The 14,078-nt window shown below is 44.2% G+C and overlaps 1 protein-coding gene across 1 annotated transcript in view; it reads right to left on the bottom strand.

The window, feature by feature from the left end:
- Positions 1-14,078, bottom strand: part of LOC126312017 (phospholipase B1, membrane-associated-like) — a 135,589-nt gene that overhangs the window by 67,128 nt on the left and 54,383 nt on the right. Inside the window, exon 3 of the mRNA XM_049992238.1 lies at positions 8,181-8,407. Coding sequence (XP_049848195.1) covers positions 8,181-8,407 — 227 coding nt within the window. The remainder of the gene's footprint in view (positions 1-8,180; positions 8,408-14,078) is intronic.

The raw sequence follows: 14,078 nt of genomic DNA, 5'->3' as shown, positions 1-14,078 counted from the left end.
TCCACATCTGCCCCTGGAAATGTCTTACAATTTAAAACCTGGTTCCTAAATCTCTGTCTTACCATTATATAATCTATCTGAAACCTGTCAGTATCTCCAGGCTTCTTCCATGTATACAGCCTTCTTTTATGGTTCTTGAACCAAGTGTTAGCTATGATTAAGTTGTGCTCTGTGCAAAATTCTACCAAGCGGCTTCCTCTTTCATTTCTTTGGCCCAGTCCATATTCACCTACTACGTTTCCTTCTCTCCCTTTTCCTACTACCGAATTCCAGTCACCCTTCACTATCTGAATAATTTCTTTTATTTGATCATAAATTTCTTCAATTTCTTCGGCATCTGCAGAGCTAGTTGGCATATAAACTTGTACTGCTGTAGTAGGTGTGGGCTTCGTATCTATCTTGGCGACAATAATGCGTTCACTACGTTGTTTGTAGTAGCTTACCCGCATTCCTATTTTCCTATTCATTATTAAACCTACTCCTGCATTACCCCTATTTGATTTTGTGTTTAATACCTCTTATACTTTATAATTTATCCTTTTATTCCAACTAGCACACAGCCTCATTTGAAAGCCCTGAGCGAACCCTGGTACCACATCTAGTTATGAATAAAATGTTTTCTCTCAGAAGAAATTAGAGATCTCCGGGTCACACAACTTGTGGAGTTGGCTGTACTGTTGGATGCCGAAATATTGTGGCAACATGTCAACATGAGCCAGCTGTAATCCCGAAATCTTATAGAATATCCAGTACGCCGGGAAAACTTCAAAAATCACATCTCAATACAAGTTGAATGTTGGACACTGTGGCCTTTAAGCATATAACTGTGACGTCTACGCAACGTTCGTATGGCTACCCTGAGCCTGTTTTTAAAGTGAGTAATTTGCTGGCATTTGTGTACATACTATAATTAGTATCACATGTCTTATTGTTCAAAATTTATAACAGTATTAGCAGTGTACGGCTTAGATGGGTAAATAGGCCGATAAAATCGTAAAAATAAATCCCGTGCAGCTGCTGTCGACTTCCAGTCATTAGGAACGACGTTCCTGAGTTCGACCAACGTGTAGTTTCTTTTGGGAACGCTCTCGCTAGATTTTTATTTCAACTTTTAAGACTATAGTTCTCAGGTGCTGAATCATTAAACCTCGTTAATGAACGCAAATGTCCTAAGATGTTTCACGGCTAATTCCCTACGATGTTTCATGGCTTAATTCTGTAGACGCACGGCGTGGATTTTAATCGTGTAAAGCGTTAAGAATACGTTCACCGTAGCCCGATGGGCTTCTTGCAAAAGGTGAATCGCTAATGTCAATGCTGCCGCCTCTGAAAGTACTACATTGTAATGCTCTCTGCAAGGCCACTCTCTCTGTAGGTGTAACAAATTTAAAATCAGTTCGAAATGCTCTCATCCTTTATGGAACAAATTCATCAAAACCTGTTGAACACATGGATCTCCTAAATAGAGTCTAGATTAAATGGAAAAATACACATGTTTCGCACAAAACAACACATGTGGCCACGATAGTTGCTTTCTGCGAGTTGTCTATTTGTAAAATCATTGCCGTTCTGCTATCTGTTTCCCATTTAACACAACACTTTTCTTATGCTTTGCTCTTTTTCGATGTGTCTATAATTTAGAAAGGGTATTATTCTTTCCGTAGGTCTGTATTTCATACTGAAACACGGAAATCTTATACAAAACTTCCCGTAAAGCTAAAGAAGTTCAAATGGATGAAATTTACAGCAACTGCCACCAAATTTGAGCAAAGCGCTAACACAGTAGCACTACCCAAAAGCAATGAGAGCAAACCAGCCGTACATACTCGCAGACTGGCTTGTGCCATCTGTACACAGTAGTATAGTGCAGTTTTCAAAACAGGATGACAGTTGCTTCAGATAAGGTGAGCTAAGGAACCTGGTATAAACAGCTTGGTCGGATAGCATTGAGGCATTATTTATCGAACGACATGTGATGGCGGATACCACTGAACCAGCGTAGGCATGTCCGACTCTTGTCAAACCATCTGTCTAGATGGGTGCTTTTAGTGATATTGTTAAAGGACTGTCAGAAATATTTCCAACCATAGATACCAGGAGGTTCAACCAAGAATGCCCAACAGCTACGATGCGAGTCGGTGCCCAAGGTCCATTTTTATGTACTTGAAGCAAAAGACGCCTGGTCTCATTCGAACTGCAATTTGACGTGTTAGAAAGGACATAAAAGCGAGAACCCTGATATTTGTGCGTTGTGCACCAATCGTCACAGGACGGAATATTCGTACTGTCCTACCTATGGGCCTTATGCAATCCGCAAAGCATTCAAATATCATGGATAAGATTCCCACATTCTCTGGGTGGCTATGTGCAAACTATTAGCCCTACAGAAAAATGAATACGACTTTTATATAGGAAATTTAATGTAGTTGAATCTTGTACCCGGATACGTTTCCGATAGAGGTCGTAGCTTTCGACTTATACGAGGAAAACGTGCAAAAGGGATCTTCAAATGCGTTTATCTTGAGTAACTCGAAAACTGCAGCCCCCAGGGAAAAAGTATGAAAGTACAAATTTTAACTACATTAAATTTCCTATATAATGGTCCTGCTCATTTTTTTTTTTGTAGGCCTAACAGTTTGTAGCGAGCGGGAGAATATGAAAATCTGCCACGTGGTGTTTGAAGATGTTGTAGGCCACATAAAACACAGCGGTAGGTGCAGCTGAATCACCCTATGTACTGGACTGCAAATCTATAGAGGACTCTTATCTTCTCTGATGAGCCCCTCTGAGCCGTGCTCTGGCTCGCCTTGGTGCCGCCATTGACAGGTTGGGGTCGTGTATTGCGATTGTCACCTCTCGTTTTCTTAGTCTGTTCACTGGCGCCACAACCTTTGCACCCTCTGTCTGTTCGTCAGTGGCAGCATCCGCGCTTATCGATAGCGAGTACTGTGGTACTACCTTTGGAGCGACCTCTAGTATTTCCAGGTCGCTGTGTGCCAGGCAGATCACTTAGGACGGAGGAGCAGTGAGGTCCACACAGCGCCAGTACTCGCTGGGACAGCTGGCTATACATGCACTGCCCGAGGGAAGGATGTGGTAGCGAGAGTGCAAGGCCGCGTCGAGGTCCGGATTCAGCGAGTTTAAGTTGAATCGATCGTTGATATAACTTGGGTGTTTTTGTCCGTCTGTGGAAGTGACCGCATGGCAATAAGGTGTCAGTCGAATCATACTGGCACCTTTCCATTGCCTGACTTGATTCGCAACGACCGATGGTTGGTCGTTCGGTCGGTCGTCTCAGTGGACGACTTGTATCTGGTCTTTCGACCGTTTCTGTGTTTTTAGCGTTCATGCCTACGTGCAATTCGTCTTGTTGCTGTATAGTGGCTGTTTTAGCATTGTTTGAGTTGTTTGTAGAATTGTCTTTTGCGATTCCGTGTGCATCTAGTCAGATTTTGAATAGGCAGTTTGGTCTTAACCGGGTCTGCATTCGGGAGGACGACTGTTCAATCCCGCGTCCGGCCATCCTGATTTAGGTTTTCCGTGATTTCCCTAAATCGCTTCAGGCAAATGCCGGGATGAGTCCTTTGAAAGGGCACGGCTGCCTTCCTTCCCTAATCTGATGAGACCGATGACCTCGTAGTTTGGTCTCTTTCCTCAAAACAACCCCAATCTGTCTGCATACTAGGATTTGGTGGAGCCAACTTGTGTATTTAAATGCTTGTCATTTGACGATGTTAACTGTTATTCTAACGTGGTATTGGTTATCGCAACTTAGGTGGATTTTTCGAGTGTGCTGGTCGGCATTTAAGCTGTCCCTAGTTTGGATTGCCATCCTGTTACGTGAGCGTAACTCTTGGCTGCCTATCTCACCGCTTACACAGCTGTAGGGACTTTTCCTCAAGTCCACTGTCTGTGGTCCACTCCCTTCTTTATTTGGTCTGATTGTGTCAGTTATTTAAAAATAATATATTGTTTAAATTATTCCTATTGATTGTGGCCTTCAGCCGACAAATAATTTGAATTCTTTGTTTATAAGGCCTTCAGACGTCGGCGTAGCTTGAGTTATACTCAATTTTTTGAAAATGATTGTTTTAAAAAATGATTTTCGCATTTTTAACGTGTAATTGTCTTCCTCATTTGTAATTCAGGCCTTCTGCCGTTAATTGCTCTGAAGTATTGCTCGTGGCCTTCAGCCCACAAATAATTTGAATTCTTTCGGAATAAGGCCTTCAGCTATCAGTGTAACTTGTGTTACAGTCAATTTTTTTCAAATGATTGTTTTCAAAAAATTATTTCCTTAAATAAAGTGAAAGTGTTTACTGAGCAACCAACGCTAACTGAGTAAGGCCCCGTCCACACCTTTTCCTGCCTTCTCTAAGTCACCAAATAGACAGAAGCTACACTTCTATTTTGCAAGAATCGGGAACGATTTTGTCCAACAACTATCCATGAATGGATGCAGAAGATGGGGCAGAGCCTATGAGTGGCTGTGATATTATCAGACAGGTCCATAGACCTCCACATTTCTCCACGTGGAATTATAACGGCAGAATATCAAATGGACCCTTATGTACACTTATATCTAAATCAATAAATGCATGTCGTTCCGTCTATGAGAGGACAACTGACAATCTACACTGCAGTGAATTAAGTCGTGGGATGCCTCCTAACGTCGTGTCGGATCTCCTTAAGCCTGGTGTAGTGCAGAAACTCGACTTGACATGGCCCCAAAACAGTTGTTGGAAGTCCCCTGCAGAAATATTGAGTCATGCAGCCTCTATAGCCGCCCACAATTACGAAAGTGTTGCTGGTGAGTGATGTTGTGCACTAACTGATCTCTCGATTATGTCCCATAAATTTTCGATGGGTCTCATGTCGGGCGGTCTGGGTGGCCAAATCAGTCGCTTGAATTGTCCAGAAGGTTCTTAAAACTAACCACAAATGATTGTGGAACTGCGGCATGGCGTATTCTCATCCATAAAAATTCTGCCGTTGTTCGGGTAAAATTTGGTATTATCAGCACGATTTTGACACTGTGGATCTCGGAATATTGAATTCCCTGACGATTTCTGAAATGGAATGTCCCGCTCTTCTGGCTCCAACTTTCATTCCGCTTTCAGAGTCTGTTAATACTCGTCGTGCGGCCATAATAACGTCGGAAACATTTGCAAATGAAACACCTGAGTATAAATGACAGCTCCGCCAATGCACTGCCCTTTTATACCTTGTGTACGCAATGCTACCGCCATCAGTACACGTGCGTGTCGCTATCCCATGACTTCTGTCATCTCATAAGGGGAACGCCTCAGACACGGCCAACCGATTCGGCTCAAATTTGACAGGTCGCTTGTGTACAACCAAAAACGAAGGAATCTAAGATATTTTGGGTCAACAACCCCGCGTTTTTAGAAAATCACCCAAAAGGTAATGACGAGGAATCGACTCAACAGGATTGATTGGTAATTGTAAATAGAGCATTTTTCACCATAAGGTGTGGGACCCGAAAACGAATACTTTTCCAGAAATCGAGATAAGAAACTTTTACAACTGTCCCTTCTGTACCCACATGGTAAACGATTTTTGCCGCCAGCATCGATAGCCCAACGGCCAAGGTGACTGCCTGAGAATCCGAGAACCCGGGTTCGAATCTCGAAGAAACACAATCTCGAACCAACACAAAACGTATGTCATTCGGCGCTTTAACGACGGAAAAATCACTATATGTATCCGCGAGGTTCGCGGCAGCCTGATGACGGAAAACAACTCCTTCCGATTGACTTCTATAAGGTTCATACTGGACACCTTCACTCTTCCAGGTTCGCAACTACAATATGACGAAGAGGCATCAGGGACAACATAACTCTCCCCGCGTGCATTCTGTCCCGTGCCTCGCTGTAAACAAGCGTCGCCCGCTTGGCTATATGTGGTCCCTCGTGAGGAATTCACAGCACTCTTACTCGGAATTGTTTTCATGTGACAAGGCTTGAAAGTTTCATACTTCACTAACTCACGGCGTTTGGGAAATTAGTTTGCCTACCTTATTATTATTATTCCTTATTGATTTACTTACGTTATCAAACCTCCTATCCCTATCAATTGCGATATGGAAAAATACAAACGAAAGGAATGACATCAGCTAGGTTTCTTCGAGATTCGAACCCAGGTTTTCCGATTCCCAGCCACTTACCTCGTCCGTTGCGCTATCGGTGCTGTCGGCGAAAAGCGTTTACCAAGTGGGTACAGAACAGGCAGTTGTAAAAGCTTCTTTCTGGAAACGTTTGTGTTTGCGGGCCCCAGACATGATGATGAAAAATGCTCTATTTACAATTATCTACCGATTCCGCCAATTTGAGTCCATTACCCGTCATAACCTTTAGGGGTGATTTTCTCAAAATTGCACGGGTAATGACCCAAAATATCTTAGATTCCTTCGTTTTAGGTTATACTCAAGCGACCTGCCAAACATGAGCCGAATCGGTAGGCAGTGTCTGAGGCTTTCCCCTTGTCAGTGTAAGGGTTTCAGGAGTAAGTACCTCCCAATAGATAACAATACAGGGTATAGGTTATTTAGCCCCATAATTCGTCACTGCTCCCATAGTATGAGTGTTTTGAATGTTAACACAACTTTTTAGACGCCAGTTCATTTTTCTTAATTTACATTACTGACCATTAAAATTGCTACACCACGAAGATGACGTGTTACAGACGCGAAATTTAACCGACAGGAAGAAGATGCTGTGGTATGCAAATGATAAGCTTTCCAGAGCATTCACAAAAGGTTGGCGCCGGTGGCGACACCTACAAAAAGCTGACATGAGGAAAGTTTCTAACCGATTTCTCTTACACAAACAGCAGTTGACCGGCGTTGCCTGGTGAAACGTTGTTGTGATGCCTCGTGTAAGGAGGAGAAATGCGTACCATCACGTTTGCGACTTTGATAAAGGTTGGATTGTAGACTATTGCGATTGCGGTTTAACGTATCGCGATACTGCTACTCGCGTTGGTCGAGATCCAATGACTGTTAGCTGAATATGGAATCGGTGGGTTCAGGAGGGAAATACGGAACGCCGTGCTGGATCCCAACGGCCTCGTATCACTAGCAGTCGAGAAGACAGGCATCTTATCCGCATGGCTGTAACGGATCGTGCAGCCACGTCTCGATCACTGAGTCAACAGATGGGGACGTTTGCAAGACAACAACCATCTGCACGAACAGTTAGACGACGTTTGCAGCGGCATGGACTAACAGCTCGGAGACCATGGCTGCGGTTACTCTTGACGCTGCATCACAGACAGGAGCGCCTGTCATGGTGTACTCAACGACGAACGTGGGTGCACGAATGGCAAAACGTCATTTTTTCGGATGAATCCAGGTTCTTTTTACAGCATCATGATGGTCACATCCGTGTTTGGCGACATCGTGGTGAACGCACATTGGAAGCGTGTATTCGTCATCGCCATACTGGCGTATCACCCGGCCTCATGGTATGGGGTGCCATTGGTTACACGTCTCGGTCACCTCTTGTTCGCATTGACGGCACTTTGAACATTGGACATTACATTTCAGATTTGTTACGACTCTTGGCTCTACCCTTCATTCGATCCCTGCGAAACCCTACATTTCAGCAGGATAATGCACGAAAGCATGTTACAGGTCCTGTTCGGGCCTTTCTGGATACAGAAAATGTTCGAGTGCTGCCCTGGCCAGCACTTTCTCCAGATCTCTCACCAACCGAAAACGTCTGGTCAATGGTGGCCGAGCAACTGGCTAGTCACAATACGCCAGTCACAACTCTTGATGAACTGTGATATCGTTTTGAAGCTGCATGGGCTGCTGTACCTATACACGCCATCCAAGCTCTGTTTGACTCAATGTCCAGGTGAATCAAGGCCGTTATTACGGCCAAAGGTGGTTGTTCTGGGTACTGATTTCTCGGGATCTAAGCACCCAAATTGCGAGGAAATGTAATCACATGTCAGTTCTAACATAATACATTTGTCCAATTAATACCCGTTTATCATCTGCATTTCTGCTTGGTGTAGCAATTTTAATGGCCAGTAGTGTATTAAGCCCAATGTAGCGAGAAGCGACTAAAGAATTCTTTGTCTAGTTTTGTTACACAAATAAGATGACGATTAAAAATGTGATGTTCATGTAAATAGAGAACAATGAGAAGTACCTTCCAGTGCCGCTGAATGTCGACATCGGGGTGTGCGCGCATGCGCCGTACGAGCAGCTGCGCCTGCCACGGAAGGTCCCGGCTCATGGCGTATATCTCGGCCACGTTGAACTGCGACGCCTTCTCGTGGCCCGACGAGTCGTTCAACGAGAAGCCCACAAGCCGAGGGCTGAACTCTTTCAGAATGTTCGGCAGCGTCAGAAACTGCCTCCAGTTGCCTTCCCCACCTAAGAAATGATAACATATTCCGAGTTGCAGCGGTATCAAGATGACAAAATAGTCTATACGGGCAGGAACAGTCAAATATATTGCCATATTACATTCTCTAACTCTAGTATGAAGGACCAGCTTCTATAACTGAAGATTCTTCTCAGCCATCAGATCACAGCATGTGAAAGCACGACACTCCAAATTTGGTCTCAAGGAAGCTTGGATCGAAGGGAAATCCATCGAAAGGAAACATCCTAAAACTCTTGTCCGGAACCGAAGGTTGAGATCCAGACATAAAACCGTATGTACAACTTACCAGGGGGGATCCAAAAATAACCGGAATGGAACTGTTACATGTTGTCAGTTCGGGGTCTCCCATGTCACTCAGCAAGCTGACGTTACTGGTTTGTGATGCTCTTGTGTGAAATTTTGTTTTGTGTCATGTGACTACTGGGAAGCTTCGGCAAGCCTTTAATAATGCTTTGGGAGTATCACATGTCTAGGAATGGTTTTCTCGTTTCAAATCTTGAAACATTGCAACTGAAGACATGCCATACCCCGGTCGTCCTTTGACAGAGAGAAATGACGAAAACAATGCCACAATCAAATTTGCAATTGATGAAGATCGTCGAAGGACCACTGACCAAATTTCTGAGGGAACGGAAGTGTCATAGAGCACGTTCCACTGACTTTCAAGCGTAGATTTGCGCTTGAGAGGAGTGTCTGCAAAATTTGTTCCTAGCTTGCTCATAGGTGACCAAAGAGATATCCGCCTGAATGTTTGTCGCGACCTCAAGAGTGAAGTGCAGACCGATGCACATTTTCTTAAAATAATCGTGACTGGGGATGAAAGTTGTTGCTATGGGTACGATCCAGAACCCAAGCAAGCACCGTCCTAGAGGAAAAGTCAAACGTCACCACAACCCAAGAAAGAATGTCAAGTGCGATCCAACGTGAGTTTCCACATTGCTGATTGGTTTTTTGGATGTCAGTGGCATTGTTTACTAGAAGTTCGTTTCCCCAATACAGACAGTCAACAAACATTATTATTGGGATATATTACGAATATTAGGAGAGAGAGTGCGACGAAAATGACCACCACAACAGTGCTCCAGCCCACAGAACTCTGAGAGTTCCACAGTTCATGAAAAAAAAGAACCTGGTGCTTGTGCATCACCACCCTACTCACACGATATGGCTCTGTCTGATTTAGTTTCTACGGGTGAAACAAACTGTGAAAGGAAAGCGATTCAGTGATGTTGATGACGTCAAAGAAAATACGCTAACGGCTTCGAACAATGTCCTGCCTCAAGACTTCCAGAACTGTTTTCAGCAGTGGCACAAGCACTGGGGCAAGTGTATTAATGCGCATGGACAATACTTTGAAACGGACTGAAGTATTGTGAACGTAGAGATCAATAATAAAGCAAAATAACAAAAATTCCGGGTTTTTTAGTTCTCCCCCGCATAGTAACGTTTACCTGCATACTGAATGATATGCAGGTAACAGTAAAATGCTTCCCGTTGCTTAAATGGTACTGCAACCTGGCAGTTAAGTTTCACATTACGCCCTGCAGTTGACACGTTAGATAAATTTTTTCGTTCCACTTCGTTCACATTCCTATGGCTAACTTAGGGTTTCAATTGTATTAAGTTGCCGCTAATCACCTATGAAAGAATTCACAGAATAACATATTCCACTATGAGGTTTTCACTCTGCAGCGGAATGTGCGCTGATATGAAACTTCCTGGCAGATAAAAACTGTGTTCACGACCGAGACTTGAACTCGAGACCTTTGCCTTTCGCAGGGAAGTGCTCGAAAGGCAAAGGTCCAGAGTTTGAGTCTCGGTCGTGCACGCAGTTTTAATCTGCCCCAAAATTTCATAACATATTTCACTTTAAAAAGACGACATTAGTTCCACTTTAGTTGCGTCGTTTTGTTGTTCACAGGAGGACAAGTATCGGAATTACATTCCTTTTCAACATTTATCGTGTCGGAAAATAAAGACACACTGGAAGAGACGCACACAGTCGTAAATTTTGTCCTGGTCTGGCAAGGTCCATTAATCGACTATTTATTTACAGCACTGTCTTTGAATTTCTCAAGGATGTTACATCAGCGATGTTTTGGTGGGTATGTTACACTAGCTGTTGGACTTCAGGCTCTTTAAATAGGCATGCTGTTGTCGTTACGTCGCTTTTGCTTGACAAATGTACTACAATACAAGGGTTAGCGATGACGAGGCAATACATTCGTTCTAAGACCCTTAGTTTAAGAAGGTTGCGTTATGTAAAATAAATAATGGTTTTTGTTCAAGAAAATTCACACACGCAAAGTTCGTTTTTCGGAAGGTGATGCCATTAGTGTACGTACAGTCTACTGTGTTTTAGTTCTTTCGACAGGATGAGGGTCGCAACAATTTGTAAGACATGTCCCGTGAAGAGTAAGGAATTACTGATGGAGCTTAAAGGATCCAAAACTGACCTAGTTTATATTTGCTAGCTGTGAGGGACGGTGTCGGAAATAAATTTAATAAATCCTGTGTTCTGAGCTAAGGCAAGTGTAATATTGCGACACAGCAGGCGGGAGCACGGTACTGAAAAAAGCAAGCACATGTGTAACTCAAGACCAGTATAAGAAAGCACCGAAGATGTTTAAGGATAAATTCAGTGAAACACACAAGGTAATTTCTAAATGCTTTTATTCGTTTGGGTATCAGAAAAAACATTAATTTTGATAATGTTATCAGCAATTGGGGCATCGACATACCTTGTATTGTAGAGTAGCGCATTCAGTAGTGTCCCTTCTAGGTATGTATTGGGATCTAGGAATACAATATCTTTCGCAACTAGCTTCCTAGAAAAAATCTTTGAAATCCACGTCATGTGACACTTCCGGAGTAGCCCCCTGTAATATACACTGTTGAGTAACATTGGCGTGACCAATTGTCAAAAGACTAAATAACGATCTTTTGCAGCGTGGACCACTCTAGACGTGTAGAAAGAGAGTCAGTGTGAGATTCTGGACAGGTTCGAATCCTGCTACGGGCATGGATGTGTGTGTGATGTCCTTAGGTTAGTTAGGTTTAAGTGGTTCTAAGTTATAGGGGAATGATGACCTCAGATGTTAAGTCCCATAGTGCTCAGAACCATTTTTTAAGATTCTGGAAAGTACCGTCTGGGATGTGGAGCCACGAAGACTGCAGTGCTATGGCGCGCTGCGCTTGGTTTCACGATTGAGGATCCACGGCGAGAACAAGTTGATCGAGGATGTCTTACAGATTTTAGATTGGGTTTAAATCCAGGCAATTCGGCGGCCATGGAAGTACGGTAAACTCATCCTGGTCCACTTCGAACCACATATCTACGCTGCGAGTTGTGTGACACGTTGCATTATCCTGTCGGTAGACGCCGTCGTGCAAGCGAAAACAAACAGCATCTACGGGTGTACATGATCCCGAGTGATAGATGGATACCTGTTTTGACCCATTGTGCCTTCCAGACTGACGAGATTGCCAGGGAATGCCACGGAAACGTTCCCCAGACCACAACGCTTCTTCGATTGTTGCTGGGCGTTTGCTTCCTGATGTTTCACGCAGTACACGCCAACGGATGCCTGTTTGACGGAGCATAACACTTAATTCACTTGAAAAGGCCTTCTGTCGCCACTCGTTGGACGTCGAACTGCGGTACTAACGTGCAAATTCCAGCATTCATCGCCGATGGAGATTAGTCAGCAGGAGGGCATGAAACAGGCGCATCAACGTTTGCTGGACGGTCGTTGAGTACCTTGCAACGTACGGGGGGTTTATTGTAAAATTATCGATATATTATAAAATATCTATTGGTAGTCTTAGTCGACCTTGAGTTGCTATCTGACTTAAGTTGGCTCTGTTTAAACGCGCGGTTATGCCTCCAGTTTCATTTGCATTGAAATTATCATTATGTGCTAGTTATTAAACAAAAATATGGTGAAACTTCCTGGCAGATTAAAACTGTGTGCCCGACCGAGACTCGAACTCGGGACCTTTGCCTTTCGCGGGCAAGTGCTCTACCAACTGAGCTACAGAAGCACGACTCACCCCCGGTACTCACAGCTTCACTTCTGCCAGTATCCGTCTCCTACCTTCCTAACTTTACAGAAGCTCTTCTGCGAAACATGCAGAACTAGCACTCCTGAAAGAAAGGATACTGTGGAGACATGGCTTAGCCACAGCCTGGGGGATGTGCCCTTAAGCCATAAGATTGTGTGACATACTCAGTAGATAGTTAAGGTCGGAAATTTGCGCTGTAATGTTTTTGGCAACTAAATAAAGTTATATGTGCTCGAATGTAACTGACAGCCGCTCACTTTTGGCCCCTTTCCACAATTCCAACTACCTGCTCTGTCCTGCGTATCTAACCAGGCGTTTCACCTATTTGGTGTCATAGCCGAATTATGCTACGAACACTGCACTGACACCAGTGTTGCAAGTTTCCACTCCTGTCTCCAAAGTGGTGTGTATGACGAGCTGTGGGAAGTGATATTCCAGTACGAGGGGAGTGTTGACTCGAGAATGCTCACTCAACAACAACGTTCTTTATTAATCGATGCTTCCACACAGGAAGTCGATTCCTGAATCCCTGGAGCCGACCATGGCTAGTGGACAGTCAGCAGATGTCCCTTGAAGTGGAATGCTGTGGCTGAACAACAGCGGCTGACGGCGACGGCGGCCTTGCTGAAGCGAGGCAGGTGAAAGCTCTACAGTGGAGCAAGCTTACGGCTGGACAGGTGTACACTGGCCTGCGGCCTACGGCAGCTGGCAGTGACCTACAGACACCCCGAGTTGACTGCAAGACTCTCGGAGACTTGCTGAAGCGTCAGCCGATGGCACCCAATAAGAGGTCTCGCCTTGGCGGTTCCAGCTCAAAAGCCCGAAACCACCAGAGCTAGGTGAAGGCTTCGCATAATTGGTGATGCTGCTCGATGATACTGCAGCTGTTAGGCCACGCATTCGACCGATGATTCGTGCAGTGACAAATCCAGTCAAAATTCAAGGAAAGACTGAGCAGGAAAGGTTTATAGTCGTTCCGGCCAAGTGTGCTATGGTGAGAGGTAGCCTCAAACCGTGTATTATCCTGCATGTGCATGTAGCGATCCAGTCAACCTTTGACGGTGGATTTCAGAACGCTACGCCAGCATTACTTCAGCACCCAGCTGCAGAATTACGTAGGTGGGAGGCCTGCTTACCCTTGCTGGTTGCGGCGGTCTGCCCTAGGCCGATGCTGCTACACTGAATACCATAACCCTTTTGTCATACATTCTCATAGATAACAGGATCATTCATTTATGATCAAAAATAATAACCACTACTAGTTGTTAACTCATTAACTTAAACTTAAAAGCATTGTCTTATCACATTTTAGCGATTTGTTATTTCGGTTATCAATGCTAAGCTTCGTATGATGCAGTTCTCTACTCACGTGCTAGATGTCTTCATTTCAACATAGCCCCGCTGTAATGGAGTGGTTCTAGGCGCTTCAGTCTGTAACTGCGCTGCTGCTACGGTCACACGTTCGAAACGTGCCTCGGGCATGGATGTGTGTGACGTCCTTAGGTTAGTTAGGTTTAAGTAGTTCTAAGTTCTAGGAACTGATGACCTAATAAGTTAAGTCCCATAGTGCATAGAGCCGTTTGAACCATTACA

The sequence above is a fragment of the Schistocerca gregaria genome, chromosome 1 (genome assembly GCF_023897955.1).
Source record: "Schistocerca gregaria isolate iqSchGreg1 chromosome 1, iqSchGreg1.2, whole genome shotgun sequence".
Classification (NCBI taxonomy): domain Eukaryota; kingdom Metazoa; phylum Arthropoda; class Insecta; order Orthoptera; family Acrididae; genus Schistocerca; species Schistocerca gregaria.
Note: the sequence above shows the minus strand (reverse complement) of the source record. Positions and strands in the feature narration are given on the sequence as shown.